At 40.9% G+C, this 19,259-nt stretch overlaps 2 protein-coding genes and 1 pseudogene across 5 annotated transcripts; 1 reads left to right on the top strand and 2 right to left on the bottom strand.

The window, feature by feature from the left end:
• Positions 1–501: 501 nt before the first annotated feature.
• LOC103971760 (probable ethylene response sensor 1) lies at positions 502–4,772 on the bottom strand (annotated as a pseudogene).
• Positions 4,773–8,554: 3,782 nt separating this feature from the next.
• LOC135626604 (probable polygalacturonase) lies at positions 8,555–12,358 on the top strand. Its single transcript, XM_065132032.1, has 6 exons — positions 8,555–9,021; positions 9,879–10,193; positions 10,519–10,639; positions 10,744–10,918; positions 11,011–11,081; positions 11,355–12,358. Exons 1-6 carry the CDS (start codon positions 9,010–9,012, stop codon positions 12,014–12,016), a joined length of 1,356 nt encoding a protein of 451 aa, XP_064988104.1. The 5' UTR covers positions 8,555–9,009; the 3' UTR covers positions 12,017–12,358.
• Positions 12,359–13,466: 1,108 nt separating this feature from the next.
• On the bottom strand, positions 13,467–19,259 carry LOC103971758 (kinesin-like protein KIN-14P). Of its 4 annotated transcripts, none has more exons than XM_065133456.1 (19): positions 18,893–19,259; positions 18,342–18,508; positions 18,101–18,244; positions 17,668–17,925; positions 17,515–17,586; positions 17,373–17,441; positions 17,039–17,134; positions 16,723–16,857; positions 16,557–16,638; positions 16,364–16,459; positions 16,126–16,299; positions 15,942–16,048; positions 15,646–15,824; positions 15,290–15,451; positions 14,967–15,220; positions 14,720–14,883; positions 14,460–14,612; positions 13,921–14,291; positions 13,467–13,760 (listed from the first exon to the last, which is right to left on the bottom strand). In XM_065133456.1, exons 1-19 carry the CDS (start codon positions 18,993–18,995, stop codon positions 13,619–13,621), a joined length of 2,928 nt encoding a protein of 975 aa, XP_064989528.1. In that variant the 5' UTR covers positions 18,996–19,259; the 3' UTR covers positions 13,467–13,618. The 4 variants fall into 4 exon arrangements, with proteins under 4 accessions (XP_064989528.1, XP_064989529.1, XP_064989530.1 ...); XM_065133457.1 differs by having other exon boundaries at positions 13,921–14,264; XM_065133458.1 differs by lacking the exon at positions 17,039–17,134.

Here is a 19,259-nt window from a genome sequence, read left to right as displayed (position 1 = left end):
AAAATAATTTTGAAGAAAAAAACATAGTTAATGATTGTGTAGTTTTGAATTCTCACTTGTGACAATTTCTTTTCTGAGATCTAATGTGTGTATTACGCTGACAAAATTTTATATAAACAAAACAAATCTATCTCAAGAGCATCTGACAATAAAAATAATAAAATTAAATAAAATTAAAAATATTTTGAATGATGTATTAAAAATTAAAAATAAATCAATCCAAGATTGATATCCTTGATAAGAGTATCATCTTACAGGAACATGATAACAGATAAGATTTTCCTAACTATATTAGGAAATCTCTCTATTATGTTGATAGAAATCTCTCTATTCTGTTGAGGAAAATCCACAATCCTAATACGTACAAATAGGAAACGGAAATGTCAATACATTCAAGCTTTTTCACTTCTTCAATAAAGCTTTTTCACGGCTAGCATATTGTAGCACGGGGAAAAAGATGCAAACGACGAAAAACCATAGCGGTGATTTAGAAAGATTCCAGAAAAAAACAAAATATTCAGAGATATCATTCGATGACAAAAGATCAACCACTTACATCTCCTGAAAAGGGAGCCACATATCAATCTCACATAGATGGAAGTGGAAACAACAAATATTAATCCACACCAACTGATTTCAACTTACTATCAGCAAATGGAGGGGCCAATGCCGGCCTACTTATACAAAGTTAATGGTGGTCATCAATCAGGTGGCAGATTAAACCACATCGCTCAACACCAAAATGATACACATTCATTGCTTTAAACCATCACAAAATTGGTTTCTTCAATCAAAACATCCAGCAAGAGAGCCATTTACACTTCTTCGATAATATTCAGAGCCATTTAAACTTATCACAAATCCAAGGTTCTGTGATGAATGTAGCTGTGCAACCCTTCACCATACCTTCAGATCGTGCCAGTGGAAACAGTCATTGAAAAAACCAATCACAAAGAATTGTGCCAGCAGAAATTGTTATTGGAGAAAACTAATCACAAAGAATTATCAACCTAAAATCCATGTAGATCATTTCATTTATACACATATATCTAGTTTTGGGTATGAGCTCTCTTTCATAGAGATCAAGACACCAAACCAAATGCAATGTACTACATGCATCAAATTGTTCTTTCAGTTGTCTTATAGCCAATGTATCCTCGATCTGCAACACTTAGAGAATGACAAACTGGTTAATCAATCAGTGCAGCAACCCTGAAAGCCCATTATATTTTTTTAACCAAATTATTTCCATTACATTAAACTATGTATAAGATGCTCCAAGACAAACTCAAACTTGAGACCTATCAAATTGCAACAATGTGCTAACCACTATGGGAATCCATTGTTGCAACTAATGAGAAATGTGATCATTTTATCCATGGTTCGTCTTATCGGTCCGAACCGGTGTACCGACCAGCTATCAGTATGATACGTATTGAGTTGTATTGAACCATACTAAGCATACTGACATATAATACATGGGGATGTACCAATGTACCACCCATACTGGTCTCCTATCGGATTGATACATACTGTCTGTACCAAGTGGTACATTGTCGTATGATGAATATTGATTTTATCAACATTTTGTTATATCAATCCAATTGACTCCTTGGCATAATAACAGCATCAGCAAATTAGAGCCACCAAAGGATTGCTGCTAATGAGAACTAGGAAATTTTTTTGACAACTCACCTGCACAAACAAATAGAAATGCTCATCACTGGCAGTTTGAGGGTCTTTTGAAAAATCTGGTTTGGCAACAGATGCTGTGATCGATACATGGCCCTCCTTTGCAAACTTAACAGCATTGCCAGCAACATTTAGTATGGTTTGCATAAGCCGTTTTTCGTCACCGATGACACATGATGGCAAGTCTGGTGCCAATGTCAGAGAGAAGAGAGGTTCTTTACAGCAGCTATTGGTTTCATCAAATTAGTAACCTGCAAATTAATGTGACAATTTTCATCAACTATAGAAGAATAACCATGAAATTTGAAATAATATTAGAGAAGGAAAACACATATACTGACCTCTCTAAAAATGGTATGAAGCTTGAAAGCTGCAATCTCTAACTCAAAGCTCCCATGATGCAAAACCTCATTGATAACTGCTGCTAGTAGATTACTACAACTTAACATGGTTTCTACCATCGACTGTTGCTCAGGAGTTAACTCAGTTTCCAGAAGCAGAGATGAAAGAGCAATTGTTGCATGCATCGAAGTCCACATTTCATGGGTCATGACAGTTTGAAAATCATTGCGAGCATTAATCGCTATTTCAGCCTCCTGACAAGCTGAATCAAGAGCAACATTTTGCTCTAAAAGTAAGTCACATGCCCGCATCGACTCTTCCAAAATGGCAGCATGTGAAAGTGCAACTGCTACCTGGATGGTCACGAAATCCAAAAGGAAATAAGGAAATACAGCTCAATATAAACACCAACAATATGAAGGCAATGGGATTGGAAGAGAATTTGACAACACAAGTTATACCAAAATTAATCAGAAGCCATAAAATCACATTCCAAAATGGTGCTAGATCATTTCAGGAACATCACATTAGCTCACGGGATCATTTCAGTCAGCCATGCAAGTCACCACTATAACTCACAGTGACAGTTGACACTGCCAACAAGCCATATAGAGTGGCTTCATACAGTCCAGAGAAGGGATAAAACCGTTATGCATGATTGTTAGTAAAATACACCAGTTGCTACAGATAATTAACTTCTCTCTTTCAAAACACATCAAGATTTTTAAGCTATCAGTCAATATGGGAGTTTCATTGTTTCTTTTAGGCTTAAAAAGTAACTAAACTAGGCTTTAATATCAAGTACATTTTTTAAGATCTTTTAAGATATGTCATAGAATTAATTACCACTATCTGCTAGTATTATTGCTTTTGCTTCGGAGCACATATCACGGATATATGAAAAAGGAATCAATTTGCTCAGAGCAAATTCAGATACCACAAGACATAAACAATGACAGATGCCAACATGAACAGAAAACAAAACTAGCAACCTTCGTAACTGCATTGGAAAACTTAGAAACGCCACTTCTCTGAAAATTCACCTGGAGTTCATTCAAAGAATAGGATATCTATAGAAGCATTTTCATAATTTGTAAAATCTAAATGAAGATGAGAAAAAGAATAGAAAGTGTATGCTAAAAGAAAATAGTTACCTGGTCAGCAACTGCCTCAACAAGCTCCATCTCATGTACATGCCATTTTCTCGCGCTCATTAGAACCATAATAGCATAGCTTTTTAGAGAAAGCTCAGGCCAATAATTTACTGGGAAATTTGAAAGATGTAAGAGTGGAACTCGGACAGCAACAACTTCTGGCGCCACATATCTTCCGGTTAGATGTTGAGTCCTTGCTAATGGACTCGTATGTGGAATAATTATTGCACCATTATTACTGAGGACTTGATTGATGACAGGAAGGTCGGTGCACACAACAGATCCAAGGGGCATTTGGTGGTGCAAAGTATGTGAAAGTTGAAGATTAATCCCGTTCCTTGATGGCATCCAAAATGCACATTCTTCCAAATCCAATGTCCTCCCTAGTTCAATAAATGTAGTCTTCAATATTGTGTGCCTGTCAAGCGTGCTTCTGATTTCATGTGTAAGCATCCTGACATGACGCTCTGTTTCTTCTTGGGCTCGTAAAACACCAATCTCCCTGTCAAGTTCCTCAGCTTTATTCTTCAGAAACAATTCCCTTGTCTTCACACTTAACAATTCAGGAATTATGTGAACAAGCATCAAAACCGTTGCACATGATACCACAGCCGTTGAAATTTTTGCAACAGTCAATAGCAATGCAACTGTTCGTGAATACATGGTGAAAGTCCACAGACTTATCATATGTGTTGACCCACAAAGAACAATGAAGGCGCCAAACTGTATCAACAGCCATCTGTACGGGAAGAACGAAGACTTCTTCACAAAATAAATGAGCTCAAGTGGAATGGAGAAATAGGCAAAGGCTATTAAGAAGTCTGATGTGTACTGATACTTTACTAGGAGTTCGTCAGCATGCCACTGCGGCTCGATGCAGTCACACCACTCCATCTCGGAGCAACTACAGATACCAGAATACAACGACATTATTCTGAAACATCAGAACAAAGCTGAGATTCCGAGTTCAAAGTGCAAAATAGCAAAATTAAAATCTACCAAAGAACAAGCAAGACCGAGATAACAAATAGGTAGATAAGAACATGGAATTCGCTAAAAGTGACCTATATGCGAACTCTCTCGGACTCCTAAACCATGCCAAACACAAGTTGCTTACCAAACTACGAAAGATTAAAAAAAATGAGTTTCTTTTCACTTCTCTTCTTTGAGGGACACGTTATTATCAAATTGCAATTCCACTACAAACAGCATATTCTACTGATTTCGATATAACCACCCGAGTGAAGCACAGACCTCAACTTACAGAAGACAATGACCTAAAAAATGGATTTTCCCCCCTTTTTTTCGCTCGTCTCAACTTTCTTTCCTCACATTCCAATATAGCCCAAGAACCAAATCGATCACCAGAAAATACGGATTTCGATCAGAATCGGACAACTTTCGCGATTGATACCTGAAGCCGCGCACAAAAGAAAGCGTCGCTCGGGAAATGAAAGGCACAGAAAGGCAACCACGAATCGTCGTAGCCTCCACAAGGAGGGAAGACGGAGGAGAACAAGAAGGAAACAAGCCTCTCCCGATGGTCTGAGAGCCACGCTCTCAATCGCCGCTGCTATTTAACGAGCTCATAAGCGAGTTAGTTGCCTCGAGTCGGTTTCGCCGCAGATATAAGTTTATCCGTGAAGACATCTCCGCCGTTGGATTCCAAAAACACTCATCTCAAATCAATTTCCAGCGGTGGCATAGAACTTTTAACCGTGGTAGAGCCCACCGTAGTCCGCAGAGGAACGGACGAATAACAGAAACAACAACATCCTTTTTCCGAGCAAAACACCGGGCGGTTTGTCAAGAGGCGTTGAGCCGAACAAACTCAGACAGGATCCAGGATAACCCACCCCTGGCGAACGTCCAAGCAAGGCAGAAGTATCGCTATCGTTCCGGCGGGACCCGCCGAGATGTGGTGGGATCACCTGTATCCTGTCTCGGCCCTTTCTTAGTCGCAGATGACGTCGCTGAATACGTAGCCCGCGAACTGTCCGACAAGTGAAAGGCCCTCTTGCTTATCATGGCAGGCGGAACTCTTTAAAAAGGTGGGACCCACAGACGTCTGATTGGGTCTAGTCTCCCTGCACCGTGTCTGGGATCGTCCCTTCGTCGCTGGTGACGTCGGTGATTGCGTACGCCGTGTGGATCGCTGGGGCTCGTCAACTCACGGCAGAACGTGACTGGGTCGGTTCACCCCGTACCCTGTCTCGGATGAGTTCCTGCGCTGTAGCTGACGCCGGTGGTTACCGACGCCGCGCCATCGCACGGTTTCCGAGGCGTTTCCCCTCCCGGCTGCGTGCGGTCGTGAGAGTGGGTGCGATCACTCGCGTCAAAAACCACCGGTTTCGACTGCGCACATGCCAAACCATCGCTCACGAAACCTTTTCATCCATCTTACGTGGGTCCATCACGACCGACGACGTGACAGCCGAGGTGGATCTTTTTATATTGTTGGAAGTTATCCTTTGATATACGCATATGTTATGTCGGTCAATTATAATACGACATACTCATTTGATACCCATGTAGAATAATATTCGAAGTGGTTTACGTTGAATAGATTTATCTATAATTATTAATTTATATTTATGTTATTTGGTATTAAATATAATTATTTTATGGAGTCAACTCATCATGGGTCATACAGATTTATCTATTTGACTATAATAATCGTTCAATAGCTGAATAATTTACAATATACTATGAGCATTATGATGCAGTGGATATTCCATTATTACCATGTGATCAACACGATAACACAATATTGCTTTAGATGTTACAGTTTCAATCATAATACAAATTGTATCATGTTCTCGGGGATCAGTGCTAAACTAAGAGCTCGAGTGTAACGGTTCTAAATCATACTATAAAATAACTCTGAGATATGCTCTCCAAGTTAGACTCTCTCTGAGTGAACTTAGCATTTAGTTGAAACCATCGATTCTAAAGCTAACTTAAGCATCCAAAGAATTTTGTTAGAATGTCCCAACATAGTTTTGTAGGGTTTAGAGTAACTCCAGATTGGATGATCTCAAAGCCTACCACCTCATCTCAATTGATTCGAAATCCACATCTTACTAATATAACCATATGTGCTTTAATGTAAATTATAGATTAACAAAAGTTAAAAGAGTTATAATAAAATTAATTGTTAATGAGAAAAAATATCGTTGATGTTGTGGTATATCTGAAGTGGTTTGAATCCATAAGGTTGTTCGAGATATTTTCGAGGTGAAAACATTGAGTGTTGAAGGTGCCTCTTACACAAAGACTAAAATTAAGAGAGGTTTCCCTATCTAGTCCTTCTGACACCCAAGTTAATATAGGTGGCTTGCTATTAAAAGGTGATAGAGGTATTAAGTTAATATTATTGCATCGTATGGGTCTTTGTTAGAAATGTCTTCGTTGTAGTCTTTATACAATTAGGATCCCAATCGAACTCTACTTCTCGACATCGAGATCCGTCGTGAGTCTTTATTACTAAACTTAATTTGGATTTGAATTTTTAATACATCGGAGAATCACAATATATCATGGCAGTATATATAATTTCTTATTCAAAATAAATAAAAGCTTAACATGCATATCATTGTAATTAATCACCATTAGTTCTGATTAATTTATTGTTCCACAAAAAAAATCACCTATATTATTGCCTTTAGAAACACATTAATATATTCCAATTATTTTTTATATATTTGATATATCATATTTTCACATAGATCGTTAACTCAAAAAGAAAAATCCTAATTAAAGTTTTTCATGAATTTTTAAAATGGATCTCAATTTTTTGAAGAGATATGCACACTCACTGCATCAAAATCTGTGACAATTAATATGCAATTTCTAATGTATCCAAGGATATATGATAGTATTTCCTTATATTAATATCCAATACACTCTAAATGTTACTCAAAACCCATTAATTAGGAAGAGTATGGTATTAAGCCTTTGTAGGATTAGATGCATTAACTCGGTGTATTGATGGGATCCACCGCTCGAATGATTCGAATATTCCGACTACGACTCGAATCTTAAACGACGATTCTCCCGCGGCAAGGCGCTCGCGGGCCGCGCAATAGGACTCGGGCCTTCACGGTCCATGAACCCCTCGGATCATCAGATCTTGACGCAAATCTCAAAGCATGAAGAGGGCTTACGTGTCGAAATGGGCCCCGGCCCAAGGGTCTCATCGTCACCACGTCCCTTACGTGTCGAAATCTCGTGTGGGGTCGGAGGAAGAGGGCTCAGCCGACGAGTCTCTTGCTGCGATGTGCCCGCGCGATCAGATCATTGTGCGAATCTCGAAGCTCCTCAAAACCGACGGGTACGATCAAGACAGTGGTGGGGAACACATCGGTCCCCCCTCCCTCTCGCCAATCCCCGGCCGCTGCTGGTGAACCCCACCCGCCACCACGTCTTACGTGTCGAAATCTCGTGTGGGGTTGGAGGAAGAACGCTTCAGGCGACGAGTCTTACGCAGCGATGTGACCGCGCAATCGGCCTCCGCTCGGATCAGGATCTATGTTGAGAATCACAAAGCTCCTCAAGACCGACGGATGGGCGCAAGAGAGCGGTGGGGCACACCTCGTCTGCCCCTGCGTCCTCGGGCCCCAGTGGAAGAAGCGACAAAAGTAAACATCCCGGCTCGTCCCGCCACCCTCTCCCCGTCTCACTCCTCCTCCCGCCAATCACCGGCCCGATACCAGCGGACTCCTCCCAGCACCGAGTCCTTACGTGTCGAATTCTCATGGTGGGTACGAACCGGAGGGCGTCGTGTTTCCGAGGAGGAAGACGAGTGATCGAGGCCAGCCTGGCTTCGGCGGGCATGATTGAGGGCCGGGCCCCACCGCCTACCCTGGCAACCCACATGGGACACGCAGCCCCATGCCATGGCAATGCGCTCCCCGCTGCGGGCCCCACACGAATATATATATATATATATGTATATATATAAATATAATTTTCTACTCGTACATTTACGCCAAATTCCTCCCCAAAAGGTAAGAAATATTGTTCTCATGTACAGTAAACAACCACTGAACATACGAATTTACTGATTAGATCTGTGGGTGGAGAGAGAGAGAGAGAGAGAGAGAGAGGAGAGGAGTGGGCCCCGCGGAGGTAACACCAACGCTCCCGTCTCCAACACCACCGTGGGATCGAAAGGGTAGTAACGACGCAAAAATACGTGCCAAATGGATTCCAGAGGTGTCAGCATGGGGAGGGGAAGGCCAGCGTGTTACTACTCCCCTCCTATTATTCTTTGCTGTGATGCCGTATTAGAAATGTCAGACGCATCATGTGTGGACTAGTGACTATTGCTCGGTGTGGCATACGGCCGTGTCCCCCCTCCCCGGCTGTTTTCCCTCTTTCTATTTCGCCCCTTTTTTTCTTCCTTCAATTTCTTTCATGTTTTCCTGCTTCGCTAAAATTGTACCTTCCTTTTCCCCCCTTGAGACGTATTTGTCCGAGCATCCAAGGAAAGGTTAAGAAGGTAATGCGAGCACGCCGACCCCCAGGCATACCCGCTCGTCCGCGTCGGCCTTCGTCTCGGAGGGCTTTTTGGGGGCTCGGAGGTCTCGGGTGGATGTAGGAATAATTGTGTTACTATTATTGTTTTTTTCCTAGTATAAACAGGACAGCGTCTGGTTTTTGTGCTTCTCCTCTTCCTCCTCGTTTCCTCCTCTCCTCTCTCTTCTTCCGCGGTCGTTCTCCTGCCTCTTTCTCCTCCTGCTACGTCTTGTATTCCCCAGTCCTATTCGCCTGGGAATTCCCTGCTCCGCTTTTCGTCGCCCCTTCTTCCGAGGGGCTCATGAAGAGGCTAGTAAGTACGTTTGCTTGTATATTTCCTTGTGATGTTTGTCAAAGGAACTGCCTTTCTTGTTTCTTAAGAACTTGGGATTATTGGATTCGTGTAAAAATTTGATCTTGTTCGTTTCCGAGTTCCTCTTTTTTTGTTTTTTTTCTGTTGGGTGTCGTTTGCTATGCTTTTGTCGGATGTTCTTCCTTGTGCGATCTGGGTTGTGGAGATTCGACCCAATTAAAAGTGTTTTCTGAACACGGTTCTATTTATAATTGGTTGTTGGAACTCTGATTCGGTTCGACCACTTGTCCATTTGCCACTGGCGATGTGATCATCGATTCATATAGATGTGCGCATCGACCCCCTTGTTTTAATTAGAGATCCATTTTGATCATTTATGTTTCCCCTTTTTTAGTTCTTTTACGTGTTTGCTATTGTTGGGTATCACTTTAGGTTAATGGTTGTGTATCATTTGATTCAGAATAGGATTTGGTGTTAATTTAAGGAAATGCAGTGGTGTGATCTTTACGATGACATTTGCCATTGTTATACCCATCGATTTTATTTGTTAGGTCTGATGTCAATCGGGAAACGTTTAAAGTCTTGTGTTGGTAATTTTAGCATAAGAGATCTTAGATGTCTGCATGATCGATATTTTGGAACAGATTTCCCTTAATTCATTGCCAGAAAAGCTTCCATTTTCCCCATTCCACCTAATCAGCATTGGAGGTTCCAAGTGAAGGGAAAAATTGATGTGGGCTTCGATACAAGCTTCCGTTTTCTGTTTGGCCTTTAGGTCGATGTGGAAGCAATGTGGATACTGATGAAGCTATGTCAAGTGCTAATTACCGTGTTATTATATTTCCTGTTCTCTGCAGGTCGTCGTGCTTTTACTTTTAGCGGTTGCAGTTGCTGTCGAAGTCGAGGACAGGGGTGATGGGTATTGTAAACTCAAGAATGGCTTGACACCAAGACCACACAGTGTCACCATTACAGAGTTTGGGGCTGTGGGGGATGGAGTCACCTTGAATACAGTTGCCTTTCAAAATGCTGTTTTCTATGTGCGGTCGTTCGCCGACAAGGGTGGTGCTCAGCTGTATGTTCCTAAGGGGAGATGGCTGACAGGAAGTTTCAATCTTACCAGTCATCTCACTTTGTTCCTGGACGAAGATGCAGTTATAATTGGCAGTCAGGTCTTGATCATAGTACATAAGCCCATATGTCTTCATGTTTATTAATGTCTATCATGAACTGCTGTACTACATCTATTTATTATCAGATAAAGAAATTATAATGGGGCTGGATTTTGAAAACAAACGGTTAACATTAAATTAAGTTAGCTGTCATTCAATGTTTTAGAAATTACACAATTTCTTCTGTGGAGTTTTCAAATTGTTGATACCCATGAGAAGATTAGATGGAATGAAATGAGAAGTCCAAGTTTATTTTATTAATGCTGAAAATTTTCTACTTGCTACGGTTAGAAAACTAATAACCCCTTCTTTTTCTTTATTTTAGGATGCATCTCAATGGCCTACTGTCGAGCCTTTGCCCTCTTATGGTCAAGGGATAGACCTTCCCGGTGAAAGGCATCGCAGCTTGATAAACGGATACAACTTGACGGATGTAGTGATAACAGGCATGCTTTTTTAACATTTCGGCAGATCGATTTCATGCTCTTTCTATGATTGCAAGTTCCATAGCATTTCTTGTATACCATGCTGAGATTGGTTTGTGGAACAGGAAATAATGGGATTATTGACGGGCAGGGTTCTGTCTGGTGGGAGTGGTTTCGTACCCACACCTTGAACTACAGCCGTCCTCATCTTCTTGAGTTTGTGAGTTCTTGTGACATTGTGATTTCAAATTTAACTTTCTTGAATCCCCCAGCATGGAGTATCCATCCAGTCTATTCCAGGTGCGTGCTAAAACTATTTGTTTAGTCTTGTGAAGAAATATTGAGAATTTGGACAACTGCAAATATCTTTTCTTTTTCCCTCTGTGATGCAGCAATGTAACTGTCCAGAATATAGTTATTCAGGCTTCATCTGATTCCCCATATACAAATGGTGTAGTACCAAGTAAGAGTCAAAATGTAGCGTTTTTATGATTTCCGCCCTGTTTTATCGTTGCTTTTAGCACACAAAATTTCTTGAATGATCTGATTCAAGATCCGTTATAAAGATTCAGATATGTTCCTACAGTTTCTATTATTGTTTTATGGTAATTATCTTTATTCTATGCTGTCCTAAAGCAAATAAGCAAAAGCTTGGTCCTAGTCCATGATAATGACATAAAATTAGGGGCAACAACTATCATTCCAAATCTTCATCTAAATTTTCTGCTTGACTCAGATTCATGCTCAAGTTTCTGCATCGAAGATTGCAGCATCAGTGTTGGACATGATGCCATTGCTGTCAAGAGTGGTTGGGACAACTATGGTATCTCTTTCGGCAGGCCTTCCTCAAATATTCAGATCAACAATGTCCATCTGCAGACATCTCTTGGTTCGGCACTTGCTTTTGGCAGTGAGATGTCCGGTGGTATCTCAGATATACATGTTAAGCACCTTCATGTCCATGATTCTTTCACTGGCATAATATTCAAGACCACTCGGGGACGAGGCGGCTTCATTAAGGATATCGTCATTTCAGATGTGGAAATGGAAAATGTTCATGAAGCATTTCGTTTCACGGGTCAATGTGGGGCACATCCTGATGACCAATATGATCCGGATGCTCTGCCGACAATCAAGCAGGTGACCATAAAAAATGTGATTGGAACCAACATCTCCCGTGCTGGAGTCCTCTCAGGAATTGATCAAGATCCCTTCACTGCTATCTGTCTTGCCAACATCAGTTTGTCTATCACCTCAGACCTCTCTAATTCTTGGACTTGTTCCAATGTCTCTGGATTCTCGGAATCAGTCTTTCCCCAACCATGCTCTGATCTGAGCTTGAATTCCTCTCTCTTCTGCTTCTCCCTTGAGAACTTCAGTGGTCTCGCGCAAGTCTAGCAAAATCTTTTTGCATGTGATTATCATTCATTTATTCCCCTCTGTACAATCGAGAATCCTGAGCTCACCAATATCCTTGCCAAATTCTTTCCAATAAATCCCCGCAAAAGTATCTTTTCCTCCATGATCGAATCATTGCATACTTCTTTCCTCAGTTGTATTGCACCACCCCCGATCGAGAAGAAAATCTGCATCAGCGATGACAATGTGTTTGCTTGTACAGCTAGATTTCTTCATTCAAAGCCTGTAAGAAAAATTTTTGCTAGTTGTCGAAGTTCAAATGTTTGATTGATACTGTAATATGTCATTACTCTATTTAATCACGATTACTAGTTTGTATTCCATATGTGTTCATGGTATTAAAATGAGAAAGCTGGTTCCCAGATCAAAGTGGGAGTTAGAATACCCTTTTATTGCAGTGACTGTCTGGTGTCTCCTCTTTGGGCTACCTGCTTGTGTTGTAAGTTGTGTGCACTACCCTACCATGATGAACTCCACCACTGCAGTATGATTGCTGGAAAAGGAGAAAGCCAACAGATATAGATTTATATGAGCAAAAGAAGAATCAAAACCAACTTTGTGCTTCTTTCAGACACTTGGGAAGAGTGAGCTCAAACCCTGGCAGGAAAAGCCCTACAGTTTGTAGTTTCTTATGCAGCTTGGGATGTTTTGATTGCTGAAACAAAGAGTGCAGCACATTATTATGATGTAGTCTCCACTTCAAAGTGTGTTGGTGCTCCTATGCTTGCACCAAAGTGAGGTCTTCATTTGCTTTTGCAGCCAATGATCAAACATAGCTCATCATTGGTGGCTTTTGCTTTAGAACTTTTTCTAATCTTTTGGAAACTGTTGTTCTCCTAGATCTGAACTTCTTCTTCTTAACTAATGACCTTTTGATCTTTATTGATGTAGTTGGATGCCTGATCTTTTTTCACATACTCCAACAAAAAGATATCTAGATGCTCCATGGACATCCTACTTGTATGTGATTGAAATGGAACATTGATAATGAGACAACCTGCAACTTGATGAATAATAAATTGTTGTATAATGCTGCTGATTTTGTCAAAGAGGCATGGTGGTGGAGTAGGTATCAGCAATCATATCCTTATAATGATTGCTGCTCTCAGCCTTTTATTTTGCACTTGTCCTATCTACACAGCCATGGGAAGTTGGTCTAATAGGGCTTGTAATGGTGACCAGGTCTGTTTTGAAGTTTTGTGGCTCTTTTGATCCAACCACAGCTAGTCGAGGGATCTTACTCATGCCTCGTCCTCGTGTTGGGGTTGAGAGAGAGGAGTGTCGGGAGTTTACCATCGACTCTCTTGATCCTCTTGATGTTTAAGTTAGAGAATGAAGGAATGTCGAGAGTTGACCATCAACTCCCTTAATCCTCTTGATGCTCAAGTTAGAGAATCATGCCAGGAAGGACAAACCCGACAACTTACTATACAGATCATGAAGCTATCATCATCAATAAACACATTCACAAAAGAAGCAGAGTTATACATCTTGATTGTATCTTTTTTCACAAAAGAAACAGCTTTCATTCCCCTTGTAATTACAAACCAAGAAATCTCCAGCCATTCTTCGTCTATCACTCTACTTTCCATTTTTCCCAATAGGCCTTCGTTTTCCGTCGGCGCTGCCAGAGAGTAACTGTCTGTTGGAGCGGTTTACCGTTTGGCCTGGTGTATTTGATAGCTTACTCGATGGAGATGGCATCTGCGTTCGGCTTGGTCTCCTGAATTCAGATGAAGAAAGGGTTAGAAACATATTTTCTCTAGTGTTCAAATCAAAGATGAGCTTTGATCCTAGTTATATTTGTTAGGGGATCAAATAGAAGGCCAGCCAGTCTTTATGTTCAAGAAAAATTGTGCGCAAATTTATGGCTACAGGATTACCTTGTCTCGGAACTCTTCACTGGACCCGACTGAGGCCGCTTGATCTTTGATCCACCATTGACAGCATTGCTGTTGCTTTTCGGAAGATTGTACTGCGATAGCATGTCTTGCTCTGAGGAATCACTTGTTGCAAAATCCAAATCATCTGAATCATCGGTTGCGATAGAGTTGGCCCAACTTCTGTGATGATCCCCGTAGACTCTCATCACATCGGGAACATATCCCTGGTAAAATGAGTCTGGCATATGCAGGTTATCTCCTTCCCAGCCCCTGAGGGAGTCCTCTGGCCAAGGAGAAGAATCAGATGCTCTTAAAAGGTCTTGGAGATCAATCTCTACCCTTTCCTGCATCATTGCTGAACAGCTGAGCACCTAAAATGTTAAGAAACAAGAGTTGGGAAATCAAATATGTAACCTGACAAAATCATTACCCGAATGCAAATCTATATATTTGCATGCTAAGAAATCATTTCTGAATATGTAGCACAAGGGACACTGATAAACTTCCTATTAGAAATAATATAAAGAAGGTATCTCTACCTCTATGTTGCCAAAATCCTCCATCGTCTGCATCTGGTTTGGATGTGCAGGAGATGTTGCACCAGATTTTAGCCTGTATATATCAGGACTAGACATTGTGCTTTGGATCTGCTCACCCTCTTTCTTAGCTAATGCTGCTTTAAGACTAGCTACCTAAAGCAGAATGAAACATGGTCATCCTATTGAGATAATCAGGAAGGAAAGCAAGTCACATGTGAAGTTAGAAAGAACAGCAACTCAAGAATGAAGGGAAATAGCACCTGCTGCCTGAGCTCCTTGACTTCCCCACTTTCTTTGTTTACCTGAGCTGCGCCAAGCTCAACCGATGCAACCCGTTCAGCAAATTTGAGCGTGCTTAGAGTCTCACTTATTGCATCTGCCTCAGGGCTTATGTGGACAAACATCAATGTTTTAGCTTGCCCTCCTGAGAAAAATGAGAATAACATACAATGACTCATGGAGAGATAAAGTGCATGTAGAACTCGGTCAATTGTGTTTAATTCTTACCTAGAGAGTCTTGTAGTAGTTGTGTAAGTTTGCTATTCCTGTAAGGGATATGTGAACTCTTTTGAGCAAGGGCAGATATTACATCTCCTAAAGCTGATAGAGATTTGTTGATATGTTGTGCTTCCTTTAGCCTGTCTCCTTTAGCTTCAGATTTATTGACTCTCTCACTACCTGCCAAATCAACTAGATGCATACAGCCTCTAAGAACAGCCCCAGATGCCAAATCTCTTCCTTGAACATGAATGGTCAGGCAACTGCAAACAAAAATCCATTAGCCTGACATGATGAAAGCCAAAACACATCCATTCAAAACGTAACCAGACCTGTGAGAACGACTGCTACGGTCATTCATCGCAGTTGCACTAACAGCACGATTCTTCTGACCAATGTTCATTAATTCAATAACCTCTGTTGTTGATGTGACAGGAACCAAGTTTGCGTTAGGCACAGCAAGTCCTTTCTGAGAACTATTATGAATATCTAATGTATTGACGAGTAAAGGTACTCAAAATATATAAAACAAAATAGAACAAAAAACTAAAAAGAACTAAAGAATAATACGAGCAAGATCATCTAATGTATTGACGAGTAAAGGTACTCGAAATATATAAAACAGAATAGAACAAACAACTAAAAAGAACTGAAGAATAATAAGAGCAAGATCTTCACAAAAGGATATCTTTTCTGGGGACCATCATTGGTAAGGAGATCCCTAACTTGCTCATTATATATCTCAATCATCTGAACAGCAATTTCATAACAAAATGTCTCCTTCCTCTGCTTTGAGATATGAAACAAGTCATTTAATGCTCTGTAGTTTACTCCAAAACTCTCTTCTGTAAGTTCTTTTGGTCCACTCTGCATAAAAAAATTAAGAACCAAATAATTAAAAAAAGTCTTGATTCGTTTCCATGGATAGATAATCGTGAGCTGAATTTAAATATTCCAAAATGAATTTTCATGTCAATGATGTACCATTGTATAGGTTTTCCCTGCTCCAGTTTGTCCATATGCAAAGATGCAGACGTTGTAACCATCGAGAACAGAACGAATCAAAGGCTGTGTGTCAGAGAAAACCTCCTCTGCATTGATGAAAGGGGATTAGTTCATTGCTTTGTTAGAAAATTCTGAATGTACTCAAATATAGAGCCTTGAACACCTTGAGTGGCAAACGGGCCAAAGACTTTGTTGAAGCTGAAAGACTTATGTCCTTTCCCATATTTTGAAGGGGTGATAATCATAATATTTCCATCGTCAATATGACCAACAGTGCTCATACTACTTGATTGTCTAGGTAAGAAAGGCCTCACACGGCAGTACACCCTAATGTTTCCTGATAGTGAACAAAAGAAATTAGTGGAAGCATTAATTTTGCATATAATTAACTAGAATATCACCTTTAAGATCCTGCACTTGATTGTATAACTTTCTGTTTTCCTCGAGAACTTTATGATATCCTGAAGCTGCTTGAGCAAGGACTTGCATATGCTTCCCTAAAATGACAAGAACAACGGCCTTCAGAGTATGTCTAACAGTTCCTCATGGTTAACAATTTCTTGTCATCCCCAACTGATCATTTAACTATCTCACCAAGATTACTAAATTCCTGGGCATGTTGAGTTGTCATCAACTCCATACCAGCTCTAGTTGTTTGAAGTGCACCTTTCAGTTCCTACAGAGAACATCAACCACCATCAACACAGCTTGATAAACCCAACCATCATGCAAATCCTTAAAAAAAATCAGAAGAGAATACCTGTAGTTCTCTTTTTTGTCTATCAAAAAGTAAGTGTTGCTTCAGGAGCTTTTCTTTTGATGTTTCTGCATCCTTCAAGCTCATACTAAAATCCTCATCTTTTGAGCTTGGGAAAGAATTCTCTGTCTTCGCCGTCTAGAACACAGTACAGTGTTAGAGAGACATTTAAACAAATCATGAGGCACTGAAGGAGAATAAACCACGAATCATATGTCATCTTCTTATAACACACATAAACTAATATATCACAAGAGTTTAATGGGAACCACTTAAATTTGATAAGTGTGACTTTAATAAGAATGTGTGGGTCTAGTACCTCTTTTTCACAACAAATGGATGAAATTTCTGTTGAATTTTTTGCTTTGCAGAAGGATTTTGTTCCATCAGTTAGATCCTTTGTAGTTGTTTTCACCTATCAAGCATTGCGGTATCATTTGAAGCGGTTTAAAAAAATTTAACAGTAGCAAAAATAATATACATTAAGGTGCATAAAAAGGAAGAAAATCAAGCAGGCTTCAGAAGGATAACATGCTGGATGATTGTGTCACAGGTGACAATCAGAATAACAAATCATGTGAAAGATAAGGACATAAGCAGTCCTGTTCAGATGAATGGAGCAGCGTGTCAATAATAAAAGTACCAGGGCCTACCTGCTCGTTTTGGCTTGCAATTCGGCGCTCAAATTCTTGCATTACTCTGCCTAACATTGACTCCACAATCTGCATAAATGCAATAACAATTCCAGCCTCATCCGCACTACATACAGTTAATTGTCATAACGAATTAACTTACCACTGGGACTTCTTCAGGCTTCTTATCTGATAGGATGGCACGCAGAAGCATGTTCAGAGACTGTGATGTCGTCTGTGGACAATATCATGCTGGTGTGTTAGCTAATGCAGATACCCGATTTATTCAACAAATTATGACATTCAGCTTACCTACCATTTCAGTGGATTGTATCGAGAAATTGACACCCATGTTCTGCTCCACCGATATGCCATCCTGGGTTTTCTCAGTTGATTGGCTTCTAGAAAGGGAATTCATGAAAGGTTCTGAGTTCCTCCTTACAAAATACTTGCCAGAGGTGGAAGGCTTCAGGATCCCACCATACTTGCAGGAACCATTTCTGCCCATTTGTTTATTGTCACCATAGGATTTAAGAGCCAAAACACAATTCACAACCCTGGAGCCTTTACCACCCTGCCCTCCAGCCCATGAAAAAGGAAGAAGAAGAAGAAGATAACATGTCAAAAAAATTTTAAATTAGTGATACTTTAAATCTCAGAAATTTAGGATTTCCACTTCTAATTCATAACTTAAATGAAAGGAAAAAAGAAACTGAGAAGAGCTTATCAAACAAACAAAAAATCCGCACCCCTTCTAAATCGGACGCCTCAAATGTTGGGAGGCCCAACTCTTCCATGGAGACGAGGAAGTTCCTCAAATTCTCAAAGTACTGATATGCTGACAGAGCAGCACCGTCTGGGAGGAGAGCCGAATCCGCAGGAGCTTCCACCACCTGGAATGAGAGTCAAGAGATGACATCATGCAACACTGAAGCGATGGTATCAAACAAGAAAGAAAGAATCCAGCGCGTGACTGCAAGAAAAGCTAACCTTGGGGACAGCACCAGGTTGAACCTTGTTGAGTGCATTACAAAGAACAATCCCATTTCGCAGCCCAAGCCGGAATTCCTCCTCTGTGGGCTCTTCCGGCAAATCTCTCGCCCCATTAACCCCCACCATCTTCCTCAGCCATTCGGCTGCCTCGTACCTTCTCAACGCTGCCATAGCAAAACAGAACCAGAGAATTCTATTCATGATTCCGCGCAATCCTAATCAATACTTTTGAGCTTTGGGAATAAAAATATCGAGAAATCTAACAGACTAATGATCTTTATAAACAAAAGCCAACAATAAACTCCTCCGCGATTTCTCTATTGCGTTCCAACTAATACAACACAAGAAATATGTGTAACAGAAGAACTAAAAATCGACGATAAAGAAACCCCAAGAGAATGATGATCAGGACGGCACCATCCAGGAATCATCGGAATAAAAAGAAGCCATTTTTTCTGGCCTGTGTCGAGGACAGAACATTCGAAAAGACGATAAAGAATCGATTATGAGGAAATACACTAGAAATTATGGGCAGTAAATCAAATCACCTGCTTGCACCTCCTTCCTAGAGGCCAGATCAATGTCGCCCGTCCGTGTCTCATGCGGCTTCAGCACGTCCTCCGCCACCACCGACAAGGAATCCGACGCCATTACCCTCGGCCAACGACCACCCCCAATCCAAGAACAGAAAGCCCAGGGTGGAGCCCTCGAGAATTCACCAATTCCCCGCCGATTTCACCCCCGGCCAACACCCCAAATGCGACTGCTGCTGCGTCTCCTTCAGCCTGCTCTCCTCGGCCTCGAGGTGGGGGAAGGGAGACGACAGGGAGAACTTTGCGTCCCTTCTCTATTTCCCTTTCTCTTCTCCTCGGTCCTTTCCGAGCCCTCCTTCCTCGCCGCAGGTTGGGATGAAAT

Source organism: Musa acuminata, chromosome BXJ2-11 (genome assembly GCF_036884655.1).
Source record: "Musa acuminata AAA Group cultivar baxijiao chromosome BXJ2-11, Cavendish_Baxijiao_AAA, whole genome shotgun sequence".
In the NCBI taxonomy this organism is placed as follows: Eukaryota; Viridiplantae; Streptophyta; class Magnoliopsida; order Zingiberales; family Musaceae; genus Musa; species Musa acuminata.
Note: the sequence above shows the minus strand (reverse complement) of the source record. Positions and strands in the feature narration are given on the sequence as shown.

Bases quoted from the DNA above. Each gene is read 5' to 3' on its own strand.
- LOC135626604 (XM_065132032.1), top strand. The intron at 10,919-11,010 runs GTGCGTGCTAAA...TCTGTGATGCAG, and splicing joins ATCCATCCAGTCTATTCCAG to CAATGTAACTGTCCAGAATA. The intron at 11,082-11,354 runs GTAAGAGTCAAA...TGCTTGACTCAG, and splicing joins TACAAATGGTGTAGTACCAA to ATTCATGCTCAAGTTTCTGC.
- LOC103971758 (XM_065133456.1), bottom strand. From the start codon at position 18,995: ATGGCGTCGGATTCCTTGTCGGTGGTGGCGGAGGACGTGCTGAAGCCG. The intron at 17,926-18,100 runs GTGCGGATTTTT...GCTGGAGGGCAG, and splicing joins AGGCGTCCGATTTAGAAGGG to GGTGGTAAAGGCTCCAGGGT. The intron at 13,761-13,920 runs GTAATCCTGTAG...ATCTGAATTCAG, and splicing joins GTGAAGAGTTCCGAGACAAG to GAGACCAAGCCGAACGCAGA.